The 18,029-nt window shown below is 50.1% G+C and overlaps 1 protein-coding gene across 1 annotated transcript in view; it reads right to left on the bottom strand.

Moving 5' to 3' along the window:
* PADI2 (peptidyl arginine deiminase 2) overlaps positions 1 to 18,029 on the bottom strand; it is a 50,513-nt gene that overhangs the window by 8,178 nt on the left and 24,306 nt on the right. Inside the window, exons 5-13 of the mRNA XM_082402915.1 lie at positions 15,835 to 15,952; positions 14,545 to 14,670; positions 9,024 to 9,202; positions 7,048 to 7,151; positions 5,843 to 5,954; positions 5,201 to 5,308; positions 2,983 to 3,134; positions 961 to 1,105; positions 104 to 197 (exon numbers count right to left, since the gene is read on the bottom strand). Coding sequence (XP_082259041.1) covers positions 104 to 197; positions 961 to 1,105; positions 2,983 to 3,134; positions 5,201 to 5,308; positions 5,843 to 5,954; positions 7,048 to 7,151; positions 9,024 to 9,202; positions 14,545 to 14,670; positions 15,835 to 15,952 — 1,138 coding nt within the window. The remainder of the gene's footprint in view (positions 1 to 103; positions 198 to 960; positions 1,106 to 2,982; positions 3,135 to 5,200; positions 5,309 to 5,842; positions 5,955 to 7,047; positions 7,152 to 9,023; positions 9,203 to 14,544; positions 14,671 to 15,834; positions 15,953 to 18,029) is intronic.

Genomic DNA, 18,029 nt, shown 5'->3' with positions numbered 1-18,029 from the left:
GAGCTGGGTGTTCAAGGACAAGGCACTCATCTGCCCTGTCCTCCCAAGGGTCCCTCTGGGGGCTCAGCTCCCTGCTCCCTGCCAAGGCCCTGCGGGCACTCACCTTTGAACATGATGGCCTCCCCATGGCCCTCCTTCTGTTTCTCTCGGAAGAGCTTGTAGCAGGCCGAGGTGCTGGCCATGAGCATCCGGAAATTCTGTGAGAGACCATCCAGAGGGCCAGTGTCAGCAGAGAGGAGGTGGCCAAGAAACGTGAAGAAGCCCCCACTCTCAGGACCCGGGGTCCCACCTGCATATTGTCTCAAGCCACTCCCTGCCGAGCAAAGGCCACCTGGCAGGGTTTTCTCTATTTCAGAGGAATATTTCTCACCCTTCCTGCTATAGAAATTCCTCCACCTCAGCAACGCCATCGAGTCAAAGCTCAGAGTCAAAGGTGACCTTGGACAGAGAGGAAGAGCTTCTCCAAGTGGCCAAGAGGCCAGGCCATTTGCACCAAATTTCCAGGGTTTGAAGTTGCAGCCGTTTCTTTTCACTTCTTGGGAAATGAAAGAACCTCTTTCCAGAGCCCCAAGCCCATACACCATTGCTCTCTAGAGCATTATGGCCAGTACAGTAGCCACTAGCCCTGTGGGATTATTGGACACTTGACTTGTGGCTGGTCTGAGTTGAGATGTGCTAAGAGTAAAATACACACCAGATTCTGAACACTTAGTATAAAAAAAGAATGTAAAATCTCTCATGAATAATTTTTATAATGACTACATGTTGAGGTGCTAATATTTTGGATTTATTGGGTTAAACATTTACCTGCCACAGCAACAACGTACAGACCAGCTTCAGCCTACTTCCTTCTTCCTCTCTGCGGTCTGCTTCCTCTAGATACCCCTCTCTGTTGACAAGAGCTGGTAGTACAGGGGTTCTGCACTATCCTATTCACTCCAGCCTCAGGGGCCAGCTCACCTTTGTGCCTGGGATGGGGACGAATGTCATGAACTCATCTACATGGCCCACGGTCAGCCAGTCCGAGTAGAGCTCCACGGGTGCCTGCACCTGCTGGGCCTGCAGGAAGTCCCTCACCACCTTGGTCATCCTCCGACCACCAGACCTAGGGTGGGGTTGGGGAGGAGACAGTTCTTCAGAAGGTTGCCCACTGTGCCTGTCTCACCAGAGGGTCTGCAGGAGGAGTTCAGCGTTTAGAATCTAGCCTGGACCCAGAATAGCATTGGCGGAAAAGTCATGGGAAGGAGCCTGAGTTGCAGAGACCCTGGCACAGGCAGAAAGGTGTTTGAGCCCAAGGGGAAAAAGGAGGAGTTAGCTGTAGCCATGGTCTGTGTGAAGAGCATAGAGCCCAGCCTTTGGCCGCTGAGGGTGTCAGTAGGTGTAAGAAGCTTCTGTGCTCAGGGATCCCTCATGGACTGCTGGAGGGGGCTAGGACACAGGCATGATTCCAAAATCTTCCCTAGCCTATGTACCTCTTCGCTGTTAACTTCTCAACTTCAATCATTTCAAGTGACACCTCTTCCAGGAAGCCCTTCCTGACTTCCCCACTACCTGAGGTCTTCAATCTCCCCATTACCCTTATAATATAACCCAAAAACCTCACAGTGGCCAACAAATGCCTCTCTGATCTGGCCCCTGCCTGTCCCTCCTACCTCATCTTCCTCCCTTCCTCCTTGTTCTGTTTGCTCTAGCCACATGCTAAACTTGTTACCAAGGTTTTGCCCTTTCTATTCCTTCTATCTGGAATGCTCCCTCCCTTTGATCTTCCCATGGCTGCTTCCTTCTCATCATCTGAGCCTCAATTCCAAAGTCACTTCCTCAAAACCACAAAAGCCAAAGTGCCCCTGCCCCATCACTCTTTATCATGTACCCTATTTTATCTTCTTCATTGCACCTATTAGCACACAGAAGTATCTTATTTATTTGGTTGCTTACATGTTTATTGTCTATACTGCCTCCACCCCTAATGGAAAACTTCCCGAGAGCTGGGACTTTGTTTTGCTCACTGCTGTCTCCCCGCAGCCCAGAACAATACCTGGCCCAAGGGGAAAGACTCTCAATAGATATTTGTCTCGAAGAAGACCCCCGTGAACTCCCCTAAGGGGGTTAGGGACCCCTCCTTGGGTTTCCCTGGCTCTGTATCATTCTATCACTGTACACACCCTCTGTTTCATGTCTGTGATCTCCACCATCTCCTGGAAGGTGGGGGCTGGGCTTCATGTTTGGAACCCCATGTCTGACATAGGGCTTGGTGCTTGGCTGGTGCCTGGGAAATACCTGTTGAATGGATGAGTGACTGTTGAGTGGAGGGAGAAGGAGGGCAGGGTGAGCAAATGGTCACTGTCTGTGTCAGTGGCCTCCCACAGAAGGTAGAGAATCCCATGTGGTTATAGGGACTTGGTGCCCAAATCCTGGCTGGTCCCATATGTGCAGGTTCCTGGCAGCCCTTTTGTGAAGTGAGGACCCACAGTACTCACTCTCCCTAGCAACTGCTCTAAGGAAGAATCTGTCTTCTCATCGACTGGTGGGTGACCTGGGGAGGGAGTGAAGGTGTTGTTGATAGGACAGGGAGCCAGGGACTCAGGCTTTGGGGCAGAGCCATGTCTTCTCATGTGTCTTTTGTGAATGGGCACCCCCGAGGATTTGTTGGTGTGCTCCCACTGATCCTCTTTCGGTACTCCTTCTCTGAACTCCTTCATCCCTTCCCCACTTTCTTTATAATCTCGTTATATTCCCTCCCATTTTGGGAAGAGGGTTATTTATTTAGTTTTGTATTAGATCCTAATTCATACTAAGATGCAAAGGCTAATTTGGTTTTCTTTCCAAGAGTGTCTGTATCTTGTCAGAGAGTCATGGGAGAGGTTAATTCTCCCAGCCAATCACTCCATGTATGAGCAACCCAGTCTGCTCCTAAAGGGAAACAATAACTGTCCCCCCCCCCCCCACCGCCACTGCCCGCAGGCCCACCCTGGCTTCTCTTACAGAGGAAAGCTGCTCCCGATGAGGATCCGGCCCAGGGGGTATGTCTTGCCATTCACGGTCACTGGTGGACTGACCTCTAGGTTCCCAAAGGAATCAAGGCTGGTGACAGGCTCAAAGAGGGGCTCTCGGGTCACATAGCCAAAATCTGGGCCCTGGGCAAGAGACACCCGTCATTAGTCTCTTGCAGCCAGGAGCACTTAGCCCCAACCCAGCCACCCTCTGATGACCACTTTTCACTACCTCTGGTCTGGCCTTGTGGGCACTTAGCTTCTAGGGGGTGTCACCCATGCTCTTCTGATTCCCACTGATGAACAGGACCCTGGCATGTGGAGGCTGAGTTTGTGAGCATGTCAGTATGAGCGTGAGAATGAATGTGAATATATGAGTGTCTGTGTGTGTGTGTACATCTGGGTCTCTGGGTGTGCCTCTATTTCTTAAACACGGAGACATATTGGTGATTTCTGGATTGGTCCTCATTTTGTGCTATTGACATCCCCACTCATCTCTTAATGTGAGCAAGAAATGGACCTTTGCTGTTGTCAGCTATTGAGATATGGGGGCTGTTTGTTACTGCAGTCTTACCAAGTGAAAGCTGACCAATACATGCAGGAATAGCAGATATGTAACATATATACCATCCCAACCCATTCCCAACTAACCATATTTATTCACGGAGTCCAGATATAGCCTCAGAATCCTTCTTAGCACAGAGTTCCAACAGACTACAGTTACATGATATAACCCCAGTGATGCCCCCTGAATTTTAAGTTTCCTTTCATGATTTTTTGGTAAAAAAGTAGGGATCTTGCTTGGGAGCTTGCACTGGGGCTGGAACTAAGCTTGTCTGACAAAAATCCTTGCTAATAAAAACCAAAGAGTGAGAAGATGTGGCTTATCCTGGCCCAGCTTAGAGGCTCAAGGGACAGCTGTGCCCAGTAGGGTGAATGGCTGCAGCTTAGTGCTTTCTCGCCTGCGAGCCCCAGATGGCAAGGTGAGACTCGCCAGAGGCTGGGGCAGCTGGGGCTTTACAGCCTCACATGGGCAGGCAGGCCTGCAGCACAAAGCTGGGCTTGGCCCAGGCCTCCAGGAACAACGCAGTCCGGGGGCCTTGGTACCAGGCCAGCCTGGAACATTGAAGGCAGGTGGTGACCCGGGAAGAAAGAGTAAGAGTAGGATCTGAGAGGCCTTGGTTCTCCTGCCTGCTGGCTGGTTTGACTACCCCTCATGTTGGAGAAAGTGGACAGTCCTCATCGAGGACAGTGTCCAGGGCTGTGGAATGAGAACCAGAACAGTAGCTAATAATAGTCATTGTATCAGGAGTAGCACGGATGCCTTATATAATGCTTTCAATCTTTGCAATAAGCCTGTGAGATGGATACTGTTTCTATCCCCATTTTACAGATGAGCAAACTGAGGCTTGAGGAGGTTAAGGTGCTTGCCCAAGGTCACATTGCTGCTAAGGGGTGGAACTGGGACTCAAGGCCAGATCTGTCTGGCATTCCAGGGCTTTGTGCTCACACCACTGGCTCTGCCATCTCCCTGTGATGAAGGGACTAGGTTAGTGACTGTTCTCAAGAAGCAGGTGCGGACCCGGCAAAGGGTTCCCTCTGAGCAGCCCTGATGTCTCACAGGAGGCTGCCCTGTGTGTGACCTTGGCAAAGCCACCTGATCTACCCAGTCTCTGTTTCGTGTTCTGTTCAAGCCTCCCCCTGCCTGTTCAGGGCGGAAGGTGAGGACAGAGACGACTGATTTTGGTTCTGTCCTCATTCACTTGGTTGTTGATGGCATAAAAGGAGAGTGGTAATGACCTCTAGAATCGGGAGTGGGGGTCAGATTGCTTTTTAAAAAACTCATGAACTGAAAAAAGTCACAGCTTTAATGAGCTTTGAAGTTGGAACCATGCTTTTTGACAACTGCTTAACTATAATATTCCTCTTTGAAACTTACTTTGCTGTAAGTTGGAGGTGGGGCAGTGGCAGGAGTTTACCATGAGAGAACTCTCCATGTTTTGGAAAAGCATCAGTTATCAGAGCAGGAAAGGATGTTAGAGATTACTATCCCAACTGACCCATTTTGCAGATGAGAAGATAGAGGCAACAGACTAATTTGCAGTAAACTGATTTGCCAGGGGTGCCCAAGGCCTCCCGACCACTCTGTCCTGTAAGAGTCCCCAGGATTGTGCCCTCCCCCATCCCCCAGGTGGTCCTCAGCATCTCACCAGGAGCTGCTTCACTGGGAAATCCTTCAGGCTTCCGTCTCTGGGGGAGTCCAGAACCACAGGGAAGCCTTTGTGGGGGGCCTCGATGTAGCCAAACTCGATTTCATCCTGTGGGGACACGGGGAAGAGCCATCAGACGAGCCTAGGGGGCCACCAGTGAATACTAGCCAGCCTCCCCAGTTCTCCTCTCAAGCACATGATGGCAGTGGTTTCTTATATATCCCTCCTTAGTCTCTGCACATCCCCAGCATGTTTGTGCTCATACTGACCCCATTTTAAAAAACATAACTGGTAACATCTGTATACATTTTCCTGCAAGTAACGCCTTAACTGGAAGCGCATTGTTTATTTATAGATTGGCTTCTTTTTAGCTGATGTATAGTACTACACAGAAAGGCTGTCCAATCATATGGTCACCCCGTTGCCCCGTGGATGGACATTTAGGCTGTTTTGCAGTCTTCTGCTACCCTAAGAAGCTGCAGTGAATTACCTTGTACATTTCTGTCCCTGTGCACACGTGCATGTGTGATCTGAGGACAGAACTCGCATACGTGGAGCAGCTGGGCGCCAGGGCATTGACATTAAGCTGCCTCTTCTTGCCTGAGCCCTGGACCATGTCCTTCCCAGCTTGGGGTTCCTTACCTGGATCCAGCGATCTCCCCGGTTCATGTACTGGAAGCAGACCTTCAGTTCACAGTTGGTTTTCTCAACCAGGTTCTTCACCTCTTTCAGAAACAGGTAGTTGTCCTTCATGCTGAGAAGTGTAGGAAGAGGGGGAGGCCAAGAGGGAGGGTGAGGAGGGATGAGGGCCAGCCCACTGAGGTGGCAACAGCAGTTGGCATCTCTGGGCTGCGCTGGGCAGATGAGGCCACATCTGTGTTCAAAGGCACCTTTGCAAAGGCCACTGGAGTCAAGGGCCAAGCAAACTCATCCCTTCATGCAGTGTTTACCAAAGTCATGAACAAACAAAACGAGGGGGGGAATTCTCACCCTCACCTGCCCCAAAGCCTTACATCTCTGACTCCCCAGATTTCCAAGGAAGAGCTATGCCTAGCACGGAGGCAGGGGATGGGTCCAGGACAGCAGGGCTGTGTGGCCAGGTGGTGTGGCCAGTATCACCTGCGGGCACTTCTTTCCCCTGCTTCTCATTTCGCTGTAGCTGTCTAGCACACAATAGATGCTCAGTTAAAGAACTGCTGGATGAATAAGATGAGTTGAATATCCATTGTAGAGAAAGATTCCTGACTACATGGTATGGGCCAAGAAGATATGGGAAAGAAATGCTGGCTATTATTATTATTATTTTATAAATTTATTTATTTTATTTCTGGCTGTGTTGTGTCTTGTTTGCTGCAAGCAGGATTTCTCTAGTTGCAGAGAGCGGGCTTCTCACTGCGGTGGTTTCTTTTGTTGCAGAGCACAGGCCCTAGGCATGCGGGCTTCAGTAGTTGTGGCGCACAGTCTTCAGAGCGCAGGCTCAGTAGTTGTGGCGCACGGGCTTAGTTGCTCTGCGGCATGTGGGATCTTCCCGGACCGGGGCTCGAACCTGTGTCCCCTGCATTGGCAGGCAGATTCTTAACCACTGCGCCACCAGGGAAGCCCTATTATTTTTAGAGCACAAAAACTCTGTGCCAGGACCTTGGATGAATACTTCACCTGCTTCATCTCACTTAATCATCACAATGACTCTGTGATGTGAGCGTCTCAGAGAAACAGAGGCTCAGAGAGGCCAAGTGAGTTGCTCAAGGTCACACAGCTGGTAAGTAACAGAACATGATCTGAACTCAGGTCTGTCTGCCCCTGAAGCCCCAGCTTTAGCCACTCTCTGCGCTGTGCCTACTGCTTACCAGCACACAAACACCGACAAGGGAGGCAGGATGTTGGGGGTCATGATCCACGGAGCAATCCGGAATGTCACAGTGTCCGTGAAGATGGGTGTCAGGGGGATCTCCTGGGCGTGGGAGAGAAGAGGAGGGGATCAAAAAGTCTTGTCAGGGTGCTTTTCACTCCTGCCTAACAAAGTGGGTGAAACCGATAACAGTAGTACCTTTGGGAGCACTTACGGTGTGCCAGGTCCTATTTTTACATGTGAGATTTCATTTCTGCCTTACAATAACCCCAGAGGGTAGATAGTATTATAATCCTTGTTTTACAGATGGGGAAACCAAGCCACATAGCTGCTCAAGGTCACATGGTTAGTAAGTGGTAGAGCCTGTATATAAGCCCAGGCAGTCTGGCTGCCGAGCCCATACTCTCAACCACTGTCTGATCTCGCTGCATCAAAGTTCTCTTCCTGAAATCGGCTCACACAATGGCTGAGCCAGCCCCGGCCTTCCTCTATTTTTGCTCTGGGCACCTTGCCCTTTTCTATGTGTGAGTGTTATAAAGTTATTGGGGAAAATTTTGATATGTCCACATTGTTCTTTAAGGAAAGGTTCGGGCAGCTTGCCTGCAACTTGAAGGAAGATGAGATATGATTCCTTTGCATGGCTGGCTTTGGAAAGCCACAGGAAACCGGCCCCTGCCCTTGGTAGGGAGGATGGAGGTGGCCTTTCCTGCATGGGTCTGCCTTTTTAAAAAAATTATTTATTTATTTAATTTATTTATTTTTGGCCACTCTTCACGGCATGCAGGATCTCAGTTCCCTGACCAGGGATCGAACCTGTGCCCCCTGCAGTGGAAGCGCAGAGTCTTAACCACTGGACCACCAGGGAAGTCCCCCGGGGTCTGCCTTTTAGTGTCCGCTGGAGGGGGCCAATCTGAGAGACCCTGATGGCCAGGTTGCTCCAGGCACTGGGGGAGCAGGAGAAGCCCTCTCCCCACCCGCTCCTGTTAGCTCTGCTTTTCCTGCCTTTCCCTTTTCCCAGCGACTTGAGGCTGCTTTGTGAATGAGATCTCACAAGCTTGTATGCTCACAGCCACCCTGGGAAGCAGCAGTATTTGTCATTTCTGTTTTCCAGATGGGGCAACTAAGGCACAGGGAGTAAATTCACTTGCCCAATGTCTCATGGGCTCAAACCTGGGCCGTCTGACTCCAGAGCCCCTTCTCATAAATCTAAGTGAGACCTAGCTTCACCTTCGGCAGAGCCCACGGCCTCCTGCCTCAAAGCGGTCCGGGGATGGAACTGGGGAGCAAACCTTGTGTCTGAGAGGGCAGCCAGGTCCCTTGCTATATCTGAACAAAGCGGGGTGGGCCTGAGGGGCAGGGGTCTGGGGCTGCAGTTTTTGATGAGAGGTCCTTGTGGGCAGGACACATCCTAGGCTGGGGGGTTGGGGGGCTTCTCCTCGGGAGGGGAAGGTGCTCTCCTCGTCCAGTTTCCCAAAACCAAGTGCAAAGGTGGGTGAGATGTCTGGCCACAGGGAGGGGACATGGCCTGCGACTGGGATTTGGGGTTCGGCCTGTGGTCAGAGTTGGTAGAACCCACAGCTAGGGTGTGGGACCAGGCAGGGAGGGAAGAACAGGGCACACGTTTGTGGCCTACTTTGCTTCTTGCGCTAACCATTGGCACTCTGTGCCTCAGAACTAGGCCCGCCCTCTGCAGGGAGGAGGACAGACGAGGGACAGGCATGAGGTAAGAAAAAATCACCTGGAGGGAATCCGGGAGAGTAGGTACAGTAAGGAGGATCCCCACAGCATAGCTCAGAGGACGCTGGCAGACACATGTGGATGGTGGGGCACCCAGGTCTCCAAGCCTGGACCCCCTCTCCTTGGAGCTTTGAGGGGAGTAGAGCATCCTGGGGACCCCCCTGGGAGTGGCCCTCTAGAAGGAGCCCCACCTGGCCCACAGCGCAGCCCCTCCTGGTAGAGGCCCGGAGCCCTCACCTCGGCCATATACTCCAGCAGGCTGACGTGGATGGAGACCAGGCCCGAGAAGCCCTCGTCGGGAAAACGTAGGCCTTCCACGAAGAACAGCAGCTCGGCAGAGCCACCCGTGTACTTGACCACGTGGTAGAGCTTCTGGCGGCCCAGGATGTGGATATAACGCTGGCCGAAAAACGGGTCTGGAGGGAGAAGGACCAAGGTCAGGCCCCACCCACAACCATCCGTGGGGCGGGGTCACTGATGGGGGAGGCGATGGCAGAGTAACCTGTCCTCTAGACACAGAGAGAAAAGCACAAGCAGAAAATGCCACCAGAAGGGCTATGGCCTGGTCATCTTCCCAGCACTGTAGGGCCCTAGCCATGTGGCGCTCAAGCAGACACCCTTCCTGGCTTCTGGCTTCCTTGCCTATAAAGTGAGCTAACTCTCCCAGGAAGGCGACATGAGATGATAGCAGCTGAGGACCGGGCAGCCAGTGGTGTCAAGGAAGGGAATTATTGTTCCCATTTTACAGAGGAGGAAACAGTCCCAGAAATAAGAAATGGCTTGTCCGGAGTCACATAGCCAGTAAGTGGCTGAGCCGGGACTCAAATCCCTGTCTAGTTGTGAACCCCGACCTCTCCTCTCCTTTATATAAATAAAACACCAAAGTGCCCATTTGTGCCCCAAATTCTCCTCCATATAATGCGAGCCACGTTGGCGTGTGGGTCTCTGGCTGCACGTTTTTGTGGCTGGTTTCTCCCGCGCTCCTGCCCCACTGAAACCACCCAGCTCTTCACAGCGCTGTTCCCTCTGCTTGGAAGAGTCATCTGCCTCCTTTCAGGCCTTGATTTGTGTCACTTCTGGGAATCGTAGCCAGATCCCCCAGAGACCAAGCCAGGGGCTCTGTCTGGAGTTTCCGCAGCCCCCGTCCTTCCCCATCACAGCCTTTAAATGGACATGATCTCAGTGTTATTTGTTGGCTCTGAGAGACTGTCACCTGCATGTGGGCTGAGACAGGCCCAGTCCAGGGCAGGTTGTATTTAATAAATATCTACCGAATGAACCAATGGCTCCCACACCACTCCCCATGGGAGAATTTTCAGGCCAATTTGGAGCACATGTATTGAATTACTACTCTGTGACCACATGGGCAAGGACCTCTGGGGGACACAGAGACGGGCAAGATGCAGCCCCTCTGTCTAGGAGCAGTGCTCAGCTTATGATAAGATGGCGCAGATGTGGGAAGCGTCATAGTAGAGCTACAGGGTGAGAGAGCCCGTGGGGTTACTGGGGTGAGGAGGGCAGGGGAAGGGAGGCGGGGTGGGAGGCGTCTGAGCAGAGAAAGGCAGCCTTTGAGATGCCCCTGGGGGCGGCAGAGGTGGGGTGCAGTGAGGAGAGGAGATACTTGCATTGCCCAAGGCATGGAGGTAGGACCCTATGCAGTTCCAGAAGGAGTTTCTTTATGCCCTGCAGAGCTGGAAGGGCAGAATCAGGCTCAGCTTAGTACTGTTGTCAACAACAATGGGTATGATTATTGACCAGTCACCTGAAGGCTAGAGCATGTAACTAGAACAGTCCTGGCATGAATAGGGTGCTTGATTAAAACTTGCAAAATGAATGGAGGAACCAGCAAAGCCCAGGCTCAGGATGGTTCCTCATGTAGGACAATGTGCTCAACTAGACCCTCGTTATACATCTCATTAAGGGTGGGTTACCTTAGTGGTTATGACTTCCAGAGTCAGAGAGATGCGGGTTCATGTACCTCTTTGGCTTACAAGCTGCAAAACCTCAGGGAATTCACTTAACCTCCCTGAGCCTCAGTTTACTCATCTGTTAAATGGGGGATAATAACACTTATGCCACAGGGTCCTTGCAAGATGAAATGGCAGCATCAGGAATTGAGGTAAGCTCAGTAACCAAGGGTAACCATGGGTAACACGGCTGGGACTTGCTGGTATTACTACTATGAGAGCCCATGAAAGTGTCAGCACACCCCTTACTGCAAAATTCATGACCTTTTCATTGAACGGCTTAGGAACAGAAGGCAAAGAAAAACACCTCAGCTCACCTTCCCTTAGGTGGGCCCAAGAAATGAGGCATATAGACTCAGACACTGGGTGTCCCAAGGAACAGCTCAAGACAGAAGGTGAAGTCCTTCTCACTCAGAAAAGACAACATGTGCCTTGTGTCCCAATCACTAAGTAGATCCAGATGGCTCTGCATAATTTAAAAAATTCTCCCCCAGGCACCCAGGCCCTCCCATGTCCACCTGTCCCAGGCTGCACTTGAACTGGTGCTAGGAAAGAGATCCTCAGGCCTAGAAGCTGACTTGTCTTTGCAGAAAACTCCAAAACTTTCCCAGGTCTCTGGGCAGCTAGGTGGTGTGTGTGTGTGTGTGTGTGTGTGTGCGCTCCACCTGGGCCTGGGAGGGTGGGGGTCTGGCAGGGGAGCTGGGCCAGATGGAAGGATGCGTTCTTGCCCATCTGCATGCAGTTTTTTTCCCTCTATGGCCTGCAATTTACATGTGCCTCTCTTTCTGGTGTCTTGGGCCAGCTCTAGGCAGATTGATGACTTGGTGGGAACAATCCAGCCACTGTCCCGAGGAGCCTCCTTCCCCCATCCCCTGTCCCAGCTGGGTGCAGTCCTGCCTGAGTGTGACCAGCTCTCCCTGCAGGAACCAACAATGACCCTCTATTGAGCAGCCCACGTGCCTCGGGCTGGGCCCTGCCAGCCACCCTGACTTCTCCTTAGCCCCAGGCATCGGCCCCGCAGGCTGGCACGTGGCATAAACCTTCTGGTCACTTTGGAGCCATTCCACCTCCCAAGGAGACTCTTTGATAGGTGACCATCTGTCCTGGTTTGCCTGGGATTGAGGGGTTTCCCGGAATGAGGGATTTTTAGTGCTAAAACAGGAAAATCCTGGGCAAACTAGGACAAGCTGGTCACTGCACCCTTGTAGGAAGAGGTCAAGTCCCAACTTTGGGATCCTGAGGCAGAATCTGAGGCTGGAGCACAGACACCTGGGTCTTCCTAACAGCACTGGAGACACTTGTCCTCTGCAATCATTATACAGTAAGTCCCCTACATACGAACCTTCAAGTTGCGAAATTTCAAAGATGCGAATGTGCGTTCCATCAATATCAGGCGTAAGTGAAACTGCAGCTTGCCCTCGGATTGTGTTAGTTGGGTACCTAGGTTAACTTTGTTGGACTTATGAACAAATTGGACCTACGAACGCTCTCTTGGAACGGAACTCGTCCGTATGTAGGGGACTTACTGTAATTAATAATCATAATAATAACCCCCCAAAAGCAACAAGTGCCATCTATAGAGAGTGTTCCACGGGCCGGCTACTGAGTGCTGACACGTGTTCCTTATCTAATCTCTATCACCAGCAGGAACTGTCAGGCCTCTTCTTAGCCCCACATCACATCACAAAAGAGGAACCCAAGGCGTGGGCTGGTAAGTAGACTTGCCCAGATCCAGGATTTGAACCTCCTGGGCTCTAGAGCTCCCTCTCAGGGTCCCTCAGCCTCGAGCCCAGCCCCCTGTCCTTGGGGGTCACAGGTGACACATGACATTCATGTAACACAACATATTCTTATCCACAGGTGTACATGGATTTTGACAAAATGCCTGCATGGAAGAAAAGGAAGAAGAGGAAACTGTACCACAGATGAATTATTTTTCATCCTGTTCTTTAGTGTGGCACTGAGTATTCACCCAGGATTCCAATTTTGTGGGAAACTGACTATTCTGGGATCATCGCTGCATCAGTAACACCGCCCCTCCCCCCACATTGCAAGATGGCAGCCCAGATAAGACAGACTGGGGAACAGCATCTTAAAGCACTCACAGCAGTGGTTCCTCCTTTTCTTGTCTGCTCAGTACCCATCTCGATGGCAGTGAGGGAGAGGGACGCAATTAAGGGCCAGATCTCAATCCACTGCCATCAACAAAAAGATGCTCTAGATAACGTCCAGGTGTCATTCGTAGCAACAGGTTGAGTGTCACAATACGACACAATGTGGTCGAGAAGCCGAGATCCTGCTTGTACCCTTCCTGTCCGGCCGGCAGCCCCATCCCCCGTGGCAACCCTGGCCTGGACAGGGTAAACATCAACATCTCCGGCCCACTTAGGCGGCGGAGCCGGCCTGACTCTGGGGACATTCCAACCTGCGTGAGGTCACTGCCCAAGCTCAGGGTGGAAGAGGAGGAGGACTGGCTTCAGGTGGCAGCTGGGTCCACTGCTGTCCTGGCTAAATCCCTCCCTGAGGTGAGGGTCCAGGGCCACTGGGACCAAGTCCTCATGGTGACTGCTCTTAGCCTGGTCACTAAGGAGGGCCCCAGAGCTAGGCTGGAGACCCTGGGCCCCCCAGAGAGCTGGGCATGTGGGGGAAGCCTCACCCTGCACCATAGCAAACGATTTTGCGGAGAAAGCTTTTTAATACATAAATCAGACCTTGACAGTCGCTTGCTTAAAACCTTCTAACGGCTTTCCAGTGCACTTGGAATAAAATGCAAGCCCTCTCCGCATGCCCTGGCCCCTGCCCAGTTCGCTGACCTTGACTCCAACACATGCCCCTCTTCCGGTCTTCTGTCTATTCCTCCAATACTGGTTGCTTCCTGCGGGCTTTGTACGCGCTGTTCCCTCTGCTTACAACACTCTCCCCTCAGCTCGTGAACGGCTGGTTCTTCCTCATTGCTGCTTTGGTTCTCAACTCAAATGTCGCCTGCTCGGAGAGGACTTGCCGGACCATCTAAGCCAGCGGTGCCTCGCCTCTGCCCCTGCCGTTCTCTACTACTTGGTCTGTGTCATTTCCTCCAATTGTGCTCTCCGTTATGTCTCCCTCATTAGACCGTCTCCTTCCCGAGGGCAGGGTGTGATGGCAGAGTTCACCCAGGGATCCCGGCGCTGAGACCAGCACCTGGCACTGAGGGGGCTCAACAACGATTCACAGAAGGAACGAGACAGAGCAGGCAGCTGCGAGGATTAACTCCATGGCGGAAGCACGTTCCTGACTCATTGGGGACCCAGGAGGCCCTGTCCTTGGCAAGAGGAGCAAGGGGTCCTCTCCTTGGGGGTGCCCACAGCATCATCACGGGCTCTTTAAAAGTCAGGGGCAGTTCTCATGTTCAGAAAGTCTGAGATGAGCAGAAAACACCTGGTGGGGGTGGGAGGGAGTGGGTACCTGCCTCAGGTATCATGAAGGTGACGTGATTCTGGGAAAGATGGACCTCAAAAGCCCTTCCTCCCCTGGTTCACGTGGAACTCCTCTGGGTTCCACATAAATCTGTCACTGCCAACTCCTTTGAGGGAGGAGAGATCTATCCCACGGGTCCTCCTGACTTCACAGGACAACGGTGGTCCTGGTTACCATTACCAAGAACCCAGTGCTGGCCCTCTCCAGTCACCTGCACCTGTGACTATTAAGGGGAGGGGTCTGGGGAGCCTTAGAGGGAGGAGCTGGGCCCCCGAGGGGTATCTCAGAGCGCACTGACTGGATGGGAACTGCAGGAGGGCCAGGCTGGGGACACTCACTCTCCACGTAGAACACGCCCACTTTGTCCGAGTCCGACATGGAAATGTAGAGAACGATCTCGTATCCGGCGGGGAGGTGGTCGGGGCCTTTGGTCCGCAGGATCATCTGGGACATGTCCTTGAGGTCTGAGGGGTGGATGCATGAGGAGGTTAGAATTAAGAGAATTGCACTGGGGCGGGGTGGGGGTGTGGGGGAACTGGATGAAGGTGGTCAAAAGGTACACACTTCCAGTTGTAAGATAAATAAGTTACCAGGGATGTAACGTACAACATGATTAATGTAATTAACACGGCTGTATGTTACATTTGAAAGTTGTTGACAGTAAATCCTAACAGTTCTCATCACAATTTTGTTTTTCTATTTCTTTGATTTTGTACCTATAGGAGATGATGGATGTTTACTAAACTTATTGTAATACTCACTTCATGATGTATGGAAATCAAATCATTATGCTGTATACCTTAAACTTAGACAGTGTTGTATGTCAATTATATCTTAATTAAAAAAACAAAGGAGAATTGTGGCTGGAATGTTGGCCTGTTACTTTCATAATCAGGACAAAGCAAACCCCAAACCTGTGTGTTATGAAAAAGCATAAGAAGTAGTTGTCGTCTCCAACACTACAGATGACTTCCTATAACCTTTTGGGAACTCCCTTCTGCTCCTTTTTCTACATATGTACAACTTCTTAAAAAACGTGGTTCCAGGGACTTCCCTGGTGGCACAGTGGTTAAGAATCCGCCTGCCAATGCAGGGGACATGGGTTAGAGCCCTGGTCCGGGAAGATACCACATACTGCAGAGCAACTAAGCCCGTGTGCCACAACTACTGAGTCTGTGCTCTAGAGCCTGTGAGCCACAACTACTGAGCCCGCATGCCACAACTACTGAAGCCCACACTTCTAGAGCCCATGCTCCACAACAAGAGAAGCCACTGCAATGAGAAGCCCGCACACCTCAACAAAGAGTAGCCCCTGCTCACCACAACTAGAAAAAGCCCGTGCAGAGCAACAAAGCCCCAATGCAGCCAAAAATAAATAAATAAAAGAATTTATAAAACAAAACAAAACAAACAAAAAAACTTTAAAAGAAAAAAAACATGGTTCCAATTGAACTATATCGATAGTTTTATCGTCTGCTTTTAGCAGGAGTGGATACTTGAGTCCACCATCCTCAGGAGACCCAAGGTCACACCTGCCTCACCCTTGGCCCAGCCCAAGACTTATCATAAGTGCTTTCATTGTTCCTCCCTGCTCCCCACCCCAAGCTCAAGTGTGGATCCTGTGGTACCTTCCTTGCTGTAGACCTTCTCATCGCTGCAGTCCTCTTTGGGCAACCAGGGTGTGTCTCGGTCACAGTTCACCAGCAGGATGGCTCCCTGCCCCTCAGGGCCCCAGGTCCAGGATGCCTGCATTGGCGAGGAGAGAGGTCAGTGCTGTCTTCTCTATCTTCTGACAGATATTCTCAACCCCAGCGCAGACCCCATAGGACACTGGAGAGACAGCCCCAGGGTGAGACTCTTGCAGCCACTACCCAGGAATGTAAATTGGTGCAGCCATTATGCAAAACAGTATGGAGGCTCCTCAAAAAACTAAAAATAGAGTTGCCATATGATCCAGCAATCCCACTCCTGGGCATATACCCAGATAAAACTATAATTTGAAAAGATACATGTACCTCTATGTTCACAGCAGCACAACAGCCAAGACATGAAAACAACCTAAATGTCCATTGACAGATGAATGGATAAGGAAGATGTGGTATAAATAAATAAATAAATAAACAAACATAATACATACACACACACACACACACACACACACACACACACACACACAATGGAATATTACTCAGCCATTAAAAAGAATGAAATAATGCCATTTGCAGCAACATGGATGGACCTAGAGATTATCAAACTCAGAGAAGTAAGTCAGAAAGAGAAAGACAAATACAATATATCACTTATATGTGGAATCTAAAATATGACACAAATGAACCTATCTATGAACCAGAAACAGACTCACAGACACAGAGAACAGCCTTGTGGTTGCCAACGGGGAGGTAGGGTGGGGGAGGGAAGGACTGGGAGTTTGGGGTTAGCAGATGAGAACTATTATATATAGGATGGGTAACAATGAGGTCTTACTGTATAGCACAGGGAACTATATTCAATATCCTGTGATAAACCATAATGGAAAAAGACTATACATATGTAATATACGTCAAACTGAGTCACTTTGCTATACAGCAGAAATTAAACACAACTTTGTAAATCAACTATACTTCAATAAAATAAAATTAAAAAAAAAAGCATCTACCCATTGGGGCAACTGCGACCAGGCAAATGTGAGTCCTACATCTGATGCTTGGAGAAGGTCAGTGTAAGCACCAAAGGCAAGTTCAGGAGGGGGCAGAGAGAGACACAGAGACAGAAGGCTGACTTGAGCATTTCCAAGCCTCACGTCTGGTGTGCCATCGCCTGGAGTAGGGAGAAGGCAGGGAAGTGGAGGATGGCCAGAGAAATGAACAGGCAGACATTCTATGAAAGGTGCTAAAGTATCCAAAAAGAAGGCATCACGCACCCTGATTTCAGACTATACTACAAAGCTACAGTAATCAAAACAGTATGGTGCTGGCACAAAAACAGACACGTAGATTAATGGAACAGAACAGAGAGCCCAGAAATGAAGCCACAGTTATATGGGCAATTAATATACAACAGTGGAGGCAAGAATATACAATGGGGAAATGACAGCTTCTCCAATAAATGGTGCTGGAAAACTGGACAGCTATATGCAAAAGAATCAAACTGGACTAATTTCTTATACCATACACAAAAATAAATTTAAAATGGATTAAAGACTTAAATGTAAGATCTGAAACCATAAAAATTCTAGAAGAAAACATAAGCAGTATGCTCTTTGATATCAATCTTAGTAGTATGTTTTTGGATCTGTCTCCTCAGGCGAGTGCAACAGAAGCAAAAATAAACAAATGGGACTACCTCAAAATATATAAATAGCTTTTGCACAGCAAAGGAAACTCTCAACAAAATGAAAAGGCTGCCTACTGAATGGGAGAAGATGTTTGCAACAGATATATCTGATAAGGGGTTAATATCCAAAATATACAAAGGACTCATACAACTCAACATCAGAGAAACAAACAACCAGATTTTAAAAATGGGCAGAAAAGCTGAATAGACATTTTCCCGAAAGAAGACATACAGATGGCCAACAGGCACGTGAAAAGATGCTCAACATCACTAATCATCAGGGAAATACAAATCAAAACCACAATGAAATACCTCATCCCTGTCAGAACGACTATTACAAAAAAAGACAACAAATAGCAAGTGTTGGCGAGGATGTGGAGAAAGGGGAACCCTTGTGCACTGTTGGTGGGAATGTAAATTGGTGCAGCCACTATGGAAAACAGTACGGAGATTCCTCTAAAAATAAAAATAGAACTACTATGTGATCCAG

This window comes from Balaenoptera borealis (genome assembly GCF_965194805.1).
Source record: "Balaenoptera borealis genome assembly, chromosome: 1".
Lineage (NCBI taxonomy): Eukaryota > Metazoa > Chordata > Mammalia > Artiodactyla > Balaenopteridae > Balaenoptera > Balaenoptera borealis.
This window is presented reverse-complemented; position numbering and strand designations above follow the sequence as displayed.